Source organism: Pogona vitticeps, chromosome 2 (assembly GCF_051106095.1).
Source record: "Pogona vitticeps strain Pit_001003342236 chromosome 2, PviZW2.1, whole genome shotgun sequence".
Taxonomy (NCBI): domain Eukaryota; kingdom Metazoa; phylum Chordata; class Lepidosauria; order Squamata; family Agamidae; genus Pogona; species Pogona vitticeps.
In genome coordinates this window covers 313,397,656-313,414,251 of record NC_135784.1, presented here as the reverse complement: position 1 = coordinate 313,414,251, position 16,596 = coordinate 313,397,656, and the positions used below count along the sequence as shown (strand labels likewise).

At 48.3% G+C, this 16,596-nt stretch overlaps 2 protein-coding genes across 4 annotated transcripts in view; one reads left to right on the top strand and one right to left on the bottom strand.

The window, feature by feature from the left end:
* Window positions 1-2,674: 2,674 nt before the first annotated feature.
* ARHGEF39 (Rho guanine nucleotide exchange factor 39) lies at window positions 2,675-15,492 on the bottom strand. 3 transcript variants are annotated; one of them, XM_072993123.2, is made up of 10 exons: window positions 15,403-15,492; window positions 13,928-14,095; window positions 12,988-13,082; window positions 10,892-11,012; window positions 10,547-10,665; window positions 10,257-10,327; window positions 9,865-9,993; window positions 8,549-8,778; window positions 8,084-8,172; window positions 2,675-7,802 (listed from the first exon to the last, which is right to left on the bottom strand). In XM_072993123.2, the coding sequence occupies exons 1-10, from the start codon at window positions 15,490-15,492 to the stop codon at window positions 7,769-7,771; spliced, it is 1,146 nt and encodes a 381-aa protein (XP_072849224.1). In that variant the 3' UTR covers window positions 2,675-7,768. The 3 variants fall into 3 exon arrangements, with proteins under 3 accessions (XP_072849224.1, XP_072849226.1, XP_072849225.1); XM_072993125.2 differs by lacking the exons at window positions 13,928-14,095; window positions 15,403-15,492 and adding an exon at window positions 13,759-13,770 and having other exon boundaries at window positions 6,155-7,802; XM_072993124.2 differs by lacking the exon at window positions 2,675-7,802 and having other exon boundaries at window positions 8,080-8,172.
* Window positions 10,680-16,596, top strand: part of CREB3 (cAMP responsive element binding protein 3) — a 196,803-nt gene continuing 190,886 nt past the window's right edge. The window contains exon 1 of the mRNA XM_078384207.1: window positions 10,680-10,690. The gene's annotated coding sequence lies outside the window, so the exon portion shown is untranslated. The remainder of the gene's footprint in view (window positions 10,691-16,596) is intronic.

The following is a 16,596-nucleotide window of genomic DNA, read 5'->3' as shown; positions in this document are numbered from 1 at the left end:
AGACTGATCTTTTCCAATCCTCTGGCCACTGTTGAGTTTTCCAAACTTGCTGGCATATTGAATGTAGCACCTTAATAGCATCATCTTTCAAGATTTTAAATAGTTCAACTGGAATGCCATCACCTCCACTGGCCTTGTTGTTAGCCAGGCTTTCTAAGGCCCACTTGACTTCGCTCTCCAGGATGTCTGGCTCAATGTCAGCAACTACATTGTCTGGGTTGTCCGGGATATCCAAATCTTTCTGATATAATTCCTCTGTGTATTCTTGCCACCTCTTCTTGACGTCTTCTGCTTCTGTTAGGTCCCTCCCATTTTTGTCTTTTATCATGTTCATCTTTGCGCAAAATGTTCCTCTAATATCTCCAATTTTCCTGAACAGATCTCTGGTCTTTCCTTTTCTGTTATCTTCCTCTATTTCTTTGCATCGTTCATTTAAGAAGGCCCTCTTGTCTCTCCTTGCTATTCTTTGGAAGTCTGAATTCAAGTTTCTGTAACTTTCCCTATCTCCCTTGCATTTTGCTTCCCTTCTCCTCTCTGCTATTTCTAAGGCCTCGTTGGACAGCCACTTTGCTTTCTTGCATTTCCTTTTCTTTGGGATGGTTTTCGTTGCTGCCTCCTGGACAATGTTACGAGCCTCTATCCAAAGTTCTTCAGGCACTCTGTCCACCAAATCTAGTTCCTTAAATCTGTTCTTTACTTCCACTGTGTATTCATAAGGGATTTGGTTTAGATTATACCTGAGTGGCCCAGTGGTTTTTCCTACTCTCTTCAGTCTAAGCTTGAATTTTGCTATGAGAAGCTGATGATCAGAACCGCAGTCAGCTCCAGGTCTTGTTTTTGCTGACTGTATAGAGCTTCTCCATCTTTGGCTGCAGAGAATATAATCAATCTGATTTCGATATTGCCCATCTGGTGATTTCCATGTATAGAGTCGCCTCTTGTGTTGTTGGAAAAGAGTGTTTGTGATGACCAGCTTATTCTCTTGACAAAACTCTATTAGCCTTTGTCCTGCTTCGTTCTGAACTCCAAGGCCAAACTTCCCTGTTGTTCCTTTCATCTCTTGGCTCCCTACTTTAGCATTCCAGTCCCCTAGAATGAGAAGAACATCTTTCTTTGGTGTCAGTTCTAGAAGGTGTTGTAAATCTTCATAGAATTGTTCAATTTCAGTCTCCTCAGCAATGCTGGTTGGTGCATAAACTTGGATTATTGTGATGTTGAATGGTCTGCCTTGGATTCGTATTGACATCATTCTATCATTTTTGAGATTGTATCCCATTACAGCTTTTCCCACTCTTTTGTTGACTATGAGGGCTACTCCATTCCTTCTACGGGATTCTTGCCCACAATAGTAGATATGATAATCATCTGAGCTGAATTCGCCCATTCCTGTCCATTTTAGTTCACTGATGCCCAGGATGTCGATGTTTATTCTTGCCATCTCCTGTTTGACCACCTCCAGCTTCCCAATGTTCATAGATCTTACATTCCAGGTTCCTATGCAGTATTTTTCTTTACAGCATTGGATTTTCCTTTCACTTCCAGGCACGTCCACAGCTGAGCGTCCTTTCGGCTTTGGCCCAACCACTTCATTAGCTCTGGAGCTACTTGTACTTGTCCTCCGCTCTTCCTCAGTAGCATGTTGGACGCCTTCCGACCTGAGGGGCCCATCTTCCAGCGTCATATCTTTTAGCCTTTTGTTTCTGATCATGGGGCGTTCTTGGCAAAGATACTGGAGTGGCTTGCCATTTCCTACTCCAGGTGGATTGCGTTTAGTCGGAACTCTCCACTATGTCCTGTCCGTCTTGGGTGTCCCTGCACGGCATAGCCCATAGTTTCTCTGAGTTACTCAAGCCCCTTCGCCACGACAAGGCAGCAATCCATGATTGGACTACAGCAATTGAAGGATATAATTTGTTCAATAACAGAATAGAAAGAGAAGTGGAATTGCAGTATATATCAAAAATACACATTCCTGCATGGAAATACAGGAGATTGGCTGTCCCATTGAGAGCATCTGGATCAATAGTTGGGGCAAAAAACAAAAGGAGCATGGTAATTGGAGTCCTCTTGCCTTCACACTTTCCCAACATCAGAGCCTTTTCCAGGGAGTCTTCTCTTCTCATGAGATGGCCAAAGTATTGGAGCCTCAGCCTCAGGATCTGTCCTTGCAGTGAGCACTCGGGGTTGATTTCCTGCAAAATGGATAGGTTTGTTCAGCCTTCTTTGTGGTCCAGCTCTCACTTCCATACATCGCTACTGGAAAAACCATAGCTTTGACTATGTGGACCTTTGTTGGCAAGGTTATGTCTCTGCTTTTTAAGATGCTGTCTAGGTTTGTCATCGCTTTCCTCCCAAGAGGCAGGTGTCTTTTAATTTCGTAGCTGCTGTCACCATCTGCAGTGATCATGGAGCCCAAGAAAGTAAAATCTGTCACTGCCTCCATATCTTCCCCTTCAATTTCCCAGGAGGTGATGGGTCCAGCCGCCATGATCTTAGTCTTTTTGATGTTGAGCTTCAGACCATTTTTGGTGCTCCCCTCTTTCACCTTCATTACACAGAGAGAAGCCACACATTTATGCTGGATTTTTAAAAAGCCAATTTTAAAAAACTCAGGACAATGATAAGTAACATCCCATGGCAGGAGATCCTAACAAGAAAAGGCGTCAAAGAAGGATGGGAGTTTATGTTTTTATTTTTTATAAAATTAAAGCAAAAATGCAAATTCAGTGGTGACTATACACAATGTATGTTGGACTTACCCCACCCATGGCACCTTCACCCTTGGGACTAAGTGACCAATAATATCAATGTTAGAGATGGACGTATTTGTATACGAATACAAATATCCCCCCACTGGTGGAGGGTCCACTAATGATTCCACCGCTGCCGTGACCGCCGGGAAGCCTTCCAAGGCTCCAATGATCGTGTTTGGCTCGCCACTCCTGGCAGGAGGTGGGAAGAGTGGCTTGCCGAACGCAATCTCTAGAGCCATTGGAAGGCCCCGTGGTTGTCGCAGCAGCAGCACAATCGAGAGTGGACCATCCAGCCCCTATTTTTTTAATTAAAGAAAAATAACATAACTAACATAAAATGTCTGTACGTACACAATACAACTAGAATTCCCCACCTTTGCCACCTTCACCCTCAGCACTTGGTAACAAAATACTATTTTAATACTTTTTCACCCCATTCCACTCCAAAATACTTTGCTTCTTCTGCTGTCTTATGACTTTTCCCTTTCGCGCTAATTAAATTTATAGATGACACAAGATTGGGTGGAATAGCTAATGCTTAAGACAGAAACAAAATTAAAAATGATCTGGAGAGGCTTGAGCACTGGGCTGAAAACAACAGAATGAAACTCAACAGGGATAAGCGCAAAGTATTGCACCTGGGAAAAATAAACCGAACACACAGGATGGGGGATCCCCCAAGATGGGGGATACCTGGCTCAGCAATATTACGGGCGAGAAGAGACCTGGAGTCATTGTAGATCACGTGAAGATTGATTATTTTCACATTTTTGTGGCAATATTAATGCACAATAAACTAGACAAATTGCTGTTGTGCTCATCTACACCTTTCTCTCAAAAACAAAAGTAGCACATTTTTAAATGGCTGGGGATACTAAGTTTTTCTGATCCATGACAGCCTTTTGGCAGATCAGCCATTGTATGAGGAAAAAAAATACTCCTATTTCTAACACTTCCTGGCCGCCCGCAGCATCAGAGCCTGGGAGGTCCTGGAAAAAAGGGGGGAATGTATCTTCGCATGTCGATTTGTGGAAAAATGGAGATGAAGTCCATGCAGCCGGATCCGGTTGCAGAAGCTCTGGAGGAGCTGGCTGTGAATTTCTCGGAGGAGGAGTGGGCTCTGCTGGATCCTAGCCAAAGGGCTTTGCACAAGGAATTCATGGAGGAGGCTTTGACCCATGTGGTGCCTGTTGGCTCCTCTCCACCCCATTTCCCTTCCGCAGCACCATCCTCCATGCTGTGAGGGAACAGGCCAGGTAGATGGGGCTCGTCAGCCATGGAAGGCAGCCCATCTAGGAGAAGGAAAACTGATCCCAAACCTCCACTGCCTTGTGGCTATATCCACTGATGGAAAAGGCTTCAGGAGTAAACCTTGAGGCAAAATCCGGAGCCGAGTCCCGAAGGCAGTTCGTGTCGTTCTGTCAACTCCTGCGACGTCGCTGGAACCTGTTGTATTGGCTCTTGCCTTTCCATTGGACTATTTCAGTGACATGGAGAGGGGGGATTTGCTACTTGGGTAACATCCTCCATATTATTCTACCCAGGCTTCATGCCCTGGAGAGGACACTCCAGCTTCATGTACAGCGTTGAAATACTAGATGCTGTTCCAGGTCCTCCATACAGAGCACGTTACCATAGTCTCTCGAGACTGAATGATTCCTGTGTGTGGCCTTTGCTCATGGCGCAAACAGAACCTGAATATGCCCCTAGACCTGCTGTTGGAATCTGTAATGTATAACTTCCACACATAGTGTTTTAGAATGCAGTTCCACAAGTGCAACAAGATGACTTTGTTTTTAATACTTTGTATCAGACTGTCCTACTGTGTCTCTGTACCTTGCAAGTACAGTACATTTCCCCGAACTTAACTTCAGAACTGGAAGGGAGTCTGTCAAAGAGGCCCAGCAGGGAATCAAACTCCCAGCCTGAGCTATCACATACCATTCAGTGCACCTGACAATGCTAAAGCTTTGCTACTCATGAAAACTTTCATTTTATTGACAAGTAAGACTGGAGGAGAAGGAAGAGGCAGCAGTAGCCGCTGGAACCACCACTGGCAGAATGGCATCAGGCTGTACATAATTCAGGAAAATTTCAGCAGTGCAAGTAGAGATTTTCCTCCTCCCACAGACGTGGAGAAAATAATTGCCTGGTCCCATGGTTTGGGACCATGCTTCGCATAACGAATGCGATTTTAGGTCCCCTGCTTCACTTAACGATGTTATTTTTCAATTAAAAAAGTGTCTTAGAAGGGTCAAAAACGGTTCTAAATGCTTGGATTCGTTAGAGGACCCCTTAAGTCATGTGCAAACCCAATTTGGCTTTGATCTGACTTTTCGTTAATTTTTTGTGAATTTTTTTTTGGGGCCCATAGGAACCAATGGACCTGTCAAAATCTGACAGCTCCATGCTTTCCTATGGGGGAGAAAACAATTTACAAAAAATTAACGAACGTTCAGATCAAAGCCAAATCAGGTTTGCACACAACTTAGGGGGTCCTCTAACGAACCCAAGAATTTAGAACAGTTGCTGAGTCTTCATTAATTTTTTGTGAATTTTTTCTTCCCCCATAGGAAATAATGGAGCTGTCAGATTTTGACAGCTGTCAAAAGTTGGGGGGAAAAAATTCACCATAAATTAATGAATAGTCAGATCAAAGCCAAATTAACTTTTGCATCCGTTTTAGAGGGTGCAGAAGCTAATCCAAGCATTTAAAACCATTTTTGACCCTTGTATGACACATTTAAAATTGCAAAAATTGACTTCGCAAAGCCATTAAAATGTATTGAGTCAGCTTCAGTACATTCCAATGGAGGATACATTGTTTCGCTTAGCGATGTTTCCTATGGGTTTTTTCGCTTAACGACGGCAATCCGTTCCAATTGGAACGGATTAACCGGTTTCCAATGCATTCCTATGGGAAATGGTGTTTCACATAGCGATGGTTTCACATAGCGATGTTTTTTTTGGAACCAATTAACATCGCTATGCGAGGCACCACTGTATTTGAAAATGATTGTTTGAAATTTTTGAATAAAATATAAAATTAAATTTAAAAGTATGTCAGGTTTACATCAATGTGAAAATGAAATGGCTATAAAAGCCATTTTCACGTGGGTACGTTAAAAAAAATTGATTTTGGTGAATCTAATGTCCAGACTTGGGCAAGCTCCGTTAAATATTTTAACTAGTTTACCAGTGCCTGAAATACATTTTAGCATAAGACAGATAGACCAATGAATCTTTCTTTCTTTCTTTCTTTCTTTCTTTCTTTCTTTCTTTCTTTCTTTCTTTCTTTATTTATTTATTTATTTATTTATTTATTTATTTATTTAAAATATTTTACCTTGCCTTTCTCCTTAAAAGGACCCAAGGCAGCTTACAACAATTAAAAGACAATATTTAAGAAGAATCCAAGAAGTATATTAAAAACAGTGAATAAAATATTACTAATACATAGGATTAAAAAACTGTGGGACTGGAGACATTAGAAGGAGTCATTTAGTCCAGCCCAACGATATGGTAAATCTATGGCTAAAGAGGCACTTTTGTAAAAGAATAAATGAACCTTAGAATCCGATATCTGGAATCAAACAAATAGATTACAAAAGAAATAGCAGGGTTGAGGGATGACTTTTTGGTTTCATAAGAAAAGGCTCAAAGAGAAAGCTGAAGCTCTATGTAGTCAGGATGATGTTGTATGTAACAGGTTACTGTGACAAAAGACTTCTTCCTTTTGCAATATTGGAGGGTGCAAGGCTAATGGGCTGCTTGGGTTCCAGAAGATCCCCTGTATGGAGAATTAGTGCAGGGAAAGCACCCCGGAGGAAGACCCCAGCTTCGATACAAGGAGATCTGCAAGCGGGATCTGAAGGCCTTAGGAATAGACCTCAACGGATGGGAAACCTGGACCTCTGAGTGTTCAGCCTGGAGGCAGGTGGTGCATCATGGCCTCTCCCAATTTGAAGAGACCCTTGTCCAGCAGGCCGAGGCAAAGAGGCAGTCCCGGAAGTAGCAAAACCAGGGAGCTGGACAGGGAACAAATTGTATTTGTCTTCAGTGTGGAAGGAATTATCATTCTCGAATTAGCCTTCTCAGCCACACTAGATGCTGTTCCTCTATTCAGAGCACGTTACCATAGTCTTTTGAGACTGAAAGATGCCTCATCAAGGCTAATGCAATACAAAAAAACTGCATGTACCCTGAAGTTGCAACAGGAAGTGGCAGTCTCCTACTGACATCTTTCCCATTGTGCAGACAGATCCCACCAAATAGGATTTTGGACATTATCTCACATACTGGGGGACACTTGGAATAATGCCCATAAGACTAAGGAGCAAATTGTGTTTCATTTTGGCTTTGAGCTGCAGAGCAACCATCACACACAATCCTTATATCAGAGGTGATCCTCCTGTCTAACCTCTTAACGCTTCTTTGCCTTAAACAGAGACCTGCCTATGAACACATGCAGTCATCATTCCATCCCCATTAAGAAACCCTCTCTAAGGTTCCAGTGCGGCCTCCAGTGCCTCCCCTCAACGTTGTGGCCAGTTATATTCTTCTATTTCAAAGGGAAGTAGGAGTCATGTTTCAAGAATTCTTCAGAATGACAAGATCAGTGAACGTAGAAAGTGTTTTGCACACACTTGCTCAGTGGCACCAAGCAAGGCAGACACTGTTGTTCCTTCACTCGGTTCCCTGCTAGCCTTAGCGGGTGATGTGAGTTTATTCCCTGGAGGAGCCATTCTGACCGGTTGCTACAATCACAGGGTCATCTCATAGTTGACAGCTCCTGGTGCTGAGCAGTCTTGAGCATGTAATGGGCTAGTTGATAACATTGTATGGATTAGTCAGTCTTCCAAAGGATAAACGTTGGCCTTTGCTGCAGGAGTTTCGGCATCAGAACTTGGGGGTTTCCACATAGGCTGAACAGCCATTCATGTGCACAGAACTTGTAGCCACTTGCTGTGCAACCCTGCTGGACCCATGGAGGCTGGTCTGGGCAAGCTGTCATTTCAGTGGACTGAAGAGGAATTGATTTGCAGCTCCCTGTAAAGGAAAAATCCAAAACAGTTTGAATCCTTGCTCTTCAACAGGATACAGTGCTCTGGAGCTACACGCCCAGGGCCACGTCCATGCTGCTCCGCCACTAGGTTGGCAAACGTGTTCTCCCGAGATGCTTAGTGTGCCCAGGCTCAGAGCCCTCCGTGGTCCTTCACCAATCTCAGGAGTGCCTTTATCAGCCACTCACGTTCTCAGCCTAACTGCCCTTGACAAAAGGGTGGGATATAATTTCATTGAATAGATATGGAGGGAATGGTGGTACCTACCTGACAGCAGTAACGAGGTTTTGGTGCCATTTGTTAAACTCATCCTGATCACAGGACATCAGTAGCAGTGTCTTATGAGGGAAGGATAGCTGAAAAAAAAGAGAGCATTGTGAAAAAGTGGGACCTACATGGTAGTTCTGAGCACAGAAGCGGGACTGTCACGTCAAAATTCTTCCCCAAATGGTCACTGGAACTGTGTGTGGGGTGAAGAGGAAAAAGGGTTCCTATGAGAAGTTGAAGACCTCCTTCCATCTCTGCACCAGGGATCATTCTTGAGCTGTGGTTAGCTCAGGCGGGGGGGGGGGGGTCTTCCTGACCCATTGACTAGCCTTGCTCACCGCATGAAGAGTTAATTAACATTCCTCCCCCTCATCTCCCCATTACCCACCCGCCATCCTGCCTCCATAAAGAGTAGGCAATAGGTCCTGTATTGGACGGGGGGGGGGGGGGCAAGGCAAGACTTACACTGAGCAACCCTCCTTGGTCATGAGTATGACCAAAGACCTTTTCTACAGTGCACTGGCTGAGAGGGTAGACCGCCTGGCAGGCAAACTTGGAAGAATTCCAGGGATGGAGTGGGTGGCAAGGCCTGGTCATTAGCAAGATGTCCGAGAAGAGGAAGAACATTCTGGATTGCACCTCCTCCCCCTTTGGGGGCACCACGATCAGCCAGCCTTCCTGGAGATACCAGCGTCCTATGGGAAGCACACAAGCATTGAATGGGTGGTTTGGAGGACCTGGATGCTGATCAGTCCCCTGCCCTGATTCTCCAGGGGATATCGTTCCACTGCAGCTGTGAGGGAATAGCCCTGGGGAATCTAGTAATGTGCAGGTCCCTGGCATCTGCAGAACCCTGGCAACCTGCATGGGCATGGCATAAACCCGGGAGGCACAGCACTTGGGCCGTGCCTGCAAAGGGTCAACTGTTTCCCTTGGTCGGTGGGGTGAACACAGTGTCCTTCCTAACTTTGCCAGTCACCAGAGAAATTACACAGAAGTTTCCAGGGGCAATTTTTGGATTTCTCAGACCTTAGAGTACCATATATCCCATCCCTCCAAAACAATTAGCCCTGTATCTGATTCCCCCAAAATGCAAATCACAATTTGCTGTGTAAACTGAATTCCACCCCCAGGCACTCTTTTTTTTTTAGAAACAAAAAAGTGCATTGTGGTGACAAAAATATTTCTGTGCTGTTTTGGGAGGTGGAGGCATAAGGGCTGCAAGAAAGGGGCGGCACATACAACAGCGCAGAGACAATATTTATTCCAGTCCTAGTTTAATTGTATTCACCCCTCTTTTCTGAGTGAAAGAAGGACTCAAACCATCAAATCATAAAAATTCAAACACAATAAACTGCAAGCACACTGTCACAAGATGACAACATTTTATACTAGACGAATTTCCCAATGAGTTTTAATGGCAATCCCTCAAAGCATGTGTCAGAGTAGGCCAACCTGAAAACTGTCTTCATGTGAATGACCACAGAGAGGGTGGGCCTTGTGGGGGATCTGCATCGGGTGTTCAAGCTATTGCTGGGCAAAATGTCTCCTGTGTACCTCAGCCTCAAGCAGTGGTGCCAAAATCAAGAAGCATCCTGACACACTTTTCAGAGAGTGGAGCTGCATCCGCCACAGAAGTGTGCTTGGCCACCCAACAGTCCTCTACTTTTCACCGCTCTGAGGCTTCAAGGTTACCAGGGGCCCACTCGGCCAGCATGTCTCTTGTGGCCCTTCAGGCACGCTGGCCATGCTCCGGGAAGGGCGGGAAGTCACGGACTCACCAGGCACCAGCAAGTGTGTCTTCTGCCCTTTGAGCAGTTTCTGAACCCGATGCATGTGGCCCAAGTTGTCTTGGAAGCGCGAGATTTCCCCGATTCGGTGAAATGCCTCTGAGAAAGACCTTAGAACTCCTGCAAATGGCACATTGTCACACAGGAAGATGGCAATCAATTACCCCACCACCGGTGGCAGGGACAGAGGAGAGGGTGCAGGTGACCATCAAGATGGGGCATGCTGGGAGGTGGAGGAAGGGAGGGAAATCCAGAGCCTCTCCCTGCAGGCAGGGGGCTAAGTGCCACAAAACAGCAGCCAGGCTGTCTTGCTGAGTCTCCTCCCGTGCTACCTCTCCCCTCTCCCCTCTCCGAGGGAGACCGAGACAAAGTTAACGTTCTACCTCTCAGCTGCTCTGAGTCAGAGCTCTCCGGGTAAGTGTTCTCCACCAGATCCTGCAGCAAGTGCTTGTACCTGCGCAACAGGAGGAAGAGGTTAGAGGGATTGCAAGCCAGAGTCAGGAGGCAAGGAGAACAGCCCCCACGCTGCCAAGCGGACGAGCTAGGCCCCTCCCCTCAGCAACCCTTCCACAGCCAGATTGCCACACATTCTACAAGGCACTGGCTGGCCAAAGAACAGGCTGAAGAGCAGGTCCCATCTTGGGCTGTGTCTTCTGGGGAATCTGCCACTCACTGATGGATCCTTTGCAGAGGCAGAGGCAGCAGGTCCTCCAGAGAATAGCCCCTGAAGTCTGGCCGGGACTCTTGGAGCTTCTTGAAGCGGGAAAATGATCTGTTCTTCTTCACCTGTCTCTGCAAGGGAGAGAGAGAGGCGAGGAGGTCAGTGGCCAGGAGGGGCAGGACATTCCCCAGGCCAGGGCAAGGAGGGCCCGGGCAGCACCAGAGGCCACCAGAGCTGCAAGGAGACTCTAGCTGCTGGGCGGGCGAGGCTGGCCTCTGCAGGAGTGCCCCTGGGCGGTGTCCAGACTGCCAGCCGCGCCCAAAAGGGGAGGGTCGCGCCCAAAAGGGAAAAGGCTACCTCCAACATCTTCTTGGCCTCTTCCCAGTTTTCAGCGTAGCAGACATAGAAAACCAGCTGGTGGCAGAAGCCTTCCAAGCCAAGCCCCAAGCGGCCCCTCTCCAGGTGGAAAAGCAGCGTCCTGGGCACAAAGAAAAGGGCTTCTTGAGCCAAGCAGGTCAGGACTAATGTCCCATCAACCCCACTCCTCCCCAAACTTGTGGGGGTGGGCAGGCAGCAGCAGCTGGAGAGTGTATTCTGGTAAAGAAGAATTTGCAGGAATTGATGTGTTTTAATAAACCTCAAGTAGACATCTTTGCATTATTTCTTCAGGAGCAGAAAGAGCACAGGATCAGATAGCACTGATCTCTCCAGCAAGGTTCGGGGTCCTACACTGGCCACCTGGTTGCCTTTGAGCGCCCCATGAACAGAAAAGGCGGGCAGAGCCTCATTCTTGCTTGGGTTTCCCAACGGCCGCTGCTGAGAGGCGAGCTGCCTTTGACCCCAGAGAGGACGCAGTGGCACCAGGAAGGGCTTGGAGCAAAGGATGCTTAGAATCTGAACTTTTAGGGAAAGCTGTGGCCCAAAGCCAGCTGGTGCGCTCACCACTTTTCACCAGTTTCTCTCAACAGAAAGGAGAATAATACTGCGGAACTGACCAAATAATGGCAGACAATCACATAATCTCTAACTTCTTAAATAATTCAGTTGAATATGCTACACCTTGAGTTTATCAAGCTATTCTGACCATGTGGTATTGTGGCTATTGTTGACTCTGAATATTTGACTGAATGCCACAATCAAGGTAAGGCCTTGAGCTAGAGAAGAACCTCACATCAGGGGCCTCCTCAGCCCCAAGGCGAAGTGTAGGAAAGAGGACAGAGGAGGACCCAAGACCTTTTGTTAGCCAGCCAGCCAGCCCTGATCCACACACACCCCAGGCAATCCTGACATCAAATGAATACCCCAGGAGCAGTGTCAGACAGACAGTGGGTGGAGGTGGGGGGGAGGGACAGAAAGGGTGCAAGGGGGGGGAGGGAAGGAAAAAAAACCTAGAAAGGAGGCTGGTGACTGGACAAAGGAGGAGGATAAAAAGGACTGCATGAAGAAACCTGAGGGGAAGGAAGGTGGGGAGCAGGAGAGGGAGGAGGAGCAAGAGTGGGGATATGCACTCGAGGAACAAGGAAGGGGTTGAGGCTTATAATTTGGAGGCTGAAGTAGATGTGGACCCGGAACTCTGAGAAGGCTGGGATTCTGTGTACAAAGCAGAGAGGCGTTATAGCTCAGCTTTGTGTTCCCAAGGAAGAGAGTGAAAGGCGCAGAGTCTTCAAACCCCCTCCTGAGCCTTCGTACTGGGGGAAACATGAGCAAAGGGAGTGTCATTGGAGAATCCAGGATTATTGGTGCGAGGGAGCCATCTGACACAATTTGGCCGAGACCCATGAAGACAAAGGCACCAGGGGAATTCTCACAATGGCCAGGGGAGAACCCAGAAGCTCAGGTTCATAGCCGGGCTGGTGTGGGAAACCACCCTTGCCACCCCTCTCTCTGCCGACCGTAACTACCCTGATCTGCTCCAACCTTCCCACAATAAGGAATCAGCCTCAGGAAAGAAGTCGCTGGGTTACAGAGGAGGAAAAAGAGAAGGTTTAAGGGCCTTTGACCGTCTTTGTGTTGCTGGTTCACCACCTGTTAATTGTTATTTTACTCCAAATTTAATACAACCTAGTTCTCTCCTGAAGCTGAGGCTCCAATCCTTTGGCCATCTCAAGAGAAGATTAGACTCCCTGGAAAAGACCCTGATGTTGAGAAAGTGTGAAGGCAAGAGGAGAAGGGGACGACAGAGGACGAGATGGCTGGACAGGGTCACCGAAGCGACCAACGTGAGTTTGACCCAACTCTGGGAGGCAGTGGAAGACAGGAGGGCCTGGCGTGCTCTGGTCTACGGGGTCATGAAGAGTCAGACACGACAAAACAACAGCAAAGTTCTTTGTGTATATTTTCTGGTTCATTTATGGAACAAAGGATGGAAGAAGGCAACCCCTTCAATCCCTGAGGGAATGGTGGGTTGGGGGGCACACACTATGATACCCACCAGCCCCAGATGAGCCCCTTACCGGCTGGTAGAGCACAGACACTCCCATGGCCCAAAGATAGCCTCCAAGGCAGCTGGCTTCAGGGTGCCCTTCGCTTTCAGAATGGCCACGAAGTACTAAAAAGAAGACACAGAACACTTACTTGCCAATGCAGTCTGACCTTGCTCTCCGGGACGGTTGGCCAGGCTCTCCCCCATGAGAGCAATGTGGACGGGCTGGACCTCCTCTTGTTCCTCTACCCTCCCTCCCATCACTACAAAGGAGGCCTCCATTCCCACCCACCCCTTCAAGAAACAAGAGTTCTGCCTGCAGCTGCAAGGGAATCAGCTCAGTCTGACTGTATCCCAGCTTCCAGGCTCTACGTTCTACCGTGTTCTCTCTACAGCCCCCTCACCTGCCCCCCCATCTATCCAAGTCCCCCCTCTCTAAACTCAAACATGCTGTTTTCCAGTTTACTGGGAATGGAAGGGAGATGCTCAGACACCACACTCAGCAGGGCCCGTCTCTAGTTCCCCTTCCTCTGCCTGTTCCTAATATGGTCCATTCAGGGAGGGGGGGTCTGCCTCCCTCCCTACAGGCCCACTTTTACAGCTGCAGGGGGAACAGATTGAAGAGTGGCAGAAACGTTTTGTAGAGCCCCCTTTAAGCTGATTTGCTGCTCGCTTTCTCTACTTTCTAACTTACTGTACTTACTGGTTAGGGCTGGATATGCTTTCAAGCTCTCTTAAATAGATTTCTTCCTTAGAAAAGCAGCTAGAGGCCTTATTAAAATTCAAACAGACAATTACTCACAGCCATGACTGGCATGAGGTTCAGCAGCAATGCAAAAGATGCTGCCTAAAAGTTAGCCAAGCTGTCCCAATGCAATATGGCACAACATCCGAGAGCCATAAAGGCTGTCCCCACTGCTCCACCCGAACCCCTGCAGGTCCCTCCCTGCAAAACCGCTGCCTCCAAGCACCGTGGCCACCAAGTCCAGCTGCTCCAGGTATTTCTGCTCTGTCTCTACCAGCTCTTTCACAGTTCGGCTGCGTTTTCTCTCCCAGCGGCTCCTCTGCTGCTCCACAGGATTGCAGCTGCTCTGAGGAAGAACAAGTGCGGTGCTCATTCTGGATATCAGGAAGGGAACCTTGCAAAAGAAAATGGACACCTTAAAGACAAGCCTGCCTTGTGTCAGGGTGGGGCCAAGAGACCCCTTCCAGAGCTTGCATACACTTATTTGGAGTTTGCAGGAAGGAAGCGTGAGAAATGCACAAGCATTTGTTCAAAATGCAGCAGCAATTATGAAGAGAACGAGGACACAAGTACTGGTTAACAGGAAGTTCAGAGAATGGTGCTTAACATCTTCCTTATCGTGCCTCCCAGGAACCAGCTTCATGCTTGATCAACTTCCTTCCTTCTGTTCAGGCAAGCTTTTTTTAGTATGGTATTTGCTTGATCCTTTAAAACTATTTCTACAAATACTCTTTTTAAGCTTTAAATACTGTCTTTAAATTATGTAGATTGCCTTAGGTCAAGGAGAAAAATGGGATAAAATATTTTAAACGAATAAAAATAGTCTCTCTGGCCTGCTGCTGCTGCTGCCCCCACCTGCAAGAATACCTTTTGCAGGTCTCTCTCTCTCTCTCTGTATATACAGACAGACAAGACCGACAGAGAGGCATACACACACAGCCTCTCATCCCGGGAGCATCTGCCCGCTCCCCTTGTGGCGCCCCCTCCTCATTCTGGGGCCAGGATCCCAACCCCAGCAATGCCGGAGGTGTAGCTCTGACTCCGAGCCAAATCCTCCTCCGAGGGGAGTGTGTGGGGAGGAGGGCGGGCTGGCGCCCCCACAAAAAAGCCCCCCACCTTTTCTCTGGGAGAAAAGGAGCGGCGGGAAAGGAGGACGGGGCGCGAGGGGGGTCTGGGGCGACCCCTTCTCTCCTCCCCCATGGCCCGGAGTGACCCGCGCAGCAGAGGGAGGGCAGCGAGGGGGAGAAGGACCCCCCCTCCTGTCCCCCAAGCCCCGCCTCCTCCTCAGGACCCAGAGGGAGGGAGGGAGGGGCGCCCCCTCTGGCCGGCCGGCCGTGCTCTCTCCCCCCCCCCCGCCCGCGGCAAGGCGTCTGCTCGGCTGGAGCTCTGGAGGCGCGCCCGGTGCCGTCGCGGGGGAGCGAGCGAGCGGGCAGAAGGGGCGAGAGTTTGCCGCCGCTCCGCGCTTCTCCGCCGGACCCGTCGCGCCGCCCCCTCCGCCCTTCCTTCCTTCCTTCCATCCCTCGGCCGGACCCACCGCCCGCCCGCCCGCCTCCGGAGCCTCCCGCGCCCTCGCGTTCAGGCCGGGCGGCCCCTGGGAGCCGCGGGAAGGCGGCGCGCGGCGGGGACAGCCAGAGCCCTCCGCGCCTCTCCCTCTCTCCGACCCCCCCCTGCTTCGCCCGCCTGCGGGCCGCGTCCACGAACCGAGGGAACAGGAGGCGAGCGACCCCTCGGCGGCTGGCTGGCTGGCGCGGCTTCCTCCCTCCCGGCGACGCCCGCCCGCCCGCCTCGCATTCAAACCGCCCGCCGCCCCGCCCGGCCCGGCCCCCTTCCCGGCGTCGGCAGCTGGGCGGAGGCTTTAAGGAGGAGCTTTCCTAATTCCTTCGCAGGTGCCCTTCCAACTCTTGGTCCTCTTCCAGTTTCTTGGCTGCACCCTCTCTTTGGGTGGAAGATTGACTGGAGGCGCAGAAAAATCTTTAAACCGATGCTGTACGGAAGCAATGTTGAAGGTGCCTGCAGCTTTTGGTAAAGAGTGGTCTTAACCGACCAGATAGGCGGGATATAAGTAAGTAAGTAAGTAAGTAAGTAAGTAAGTAAGTAAGTAAGTAAGTAAGTAAGTAAGTAAGTACATGAATAAATAAATAAATAAATAAATAAATAAATAAAGAAAGAAAGAAAGAAAGAAAGAAAGAAAGAAAGAAAGAAAGAAAGAAAGAAAGAAAGAGATCGTCACCACCGAGCTATATGAAATATTTTGTCTTTGCTGGAGGGAAGGTGGAGTACTACAGGATATGAAGGATGCAAACATCATCACATTGTACAACAACCAAGGCGACAGCGGCAAACTGCAGTAACTACTGTGGCATCTCTCTTCTCAGCTGCTTGCCCGTGTTGTGCTGCAGAGACTCCAGGTGCTTGCAGACAGAGTCTATCCAGAATCACAGAGTGGATTTTGAGCTAAATACATCCACCATTGACATGGTATTTTCCCTCAGACAGTTGCAGGAGAAATGTAGGGAACAATGACAGCCACTCTTTGTGGCCTTCCTAGATCTTACAAAGGCCTTTGATATGGTTAGCAGGGAGGGCCTTTTTAAAATCCTTCCCAAGACTGGATGTCCACCTCAACTCCTTAACATCATCAGGTCCTTTCATGAGGGAATGAAGGGCACTGTAGTTTTTGATGGCTCAACATCAGATCCCTTTGATATCTGAGGTGGTGTGAAACAAGGCTGTGTCCTCGCGCCAACTCTGTTTGGGATCTTTTTTGCTGTCATGCTGAAGCACACTCTTGGAACTGCAACAGAAGGTATCTATCTCCGGACTAGATCAGACGGAAAGCTCTTTGATCTCTCTAGATTGAGAGCGAAGACCAAAGTCCAACTGAAATGTATACGG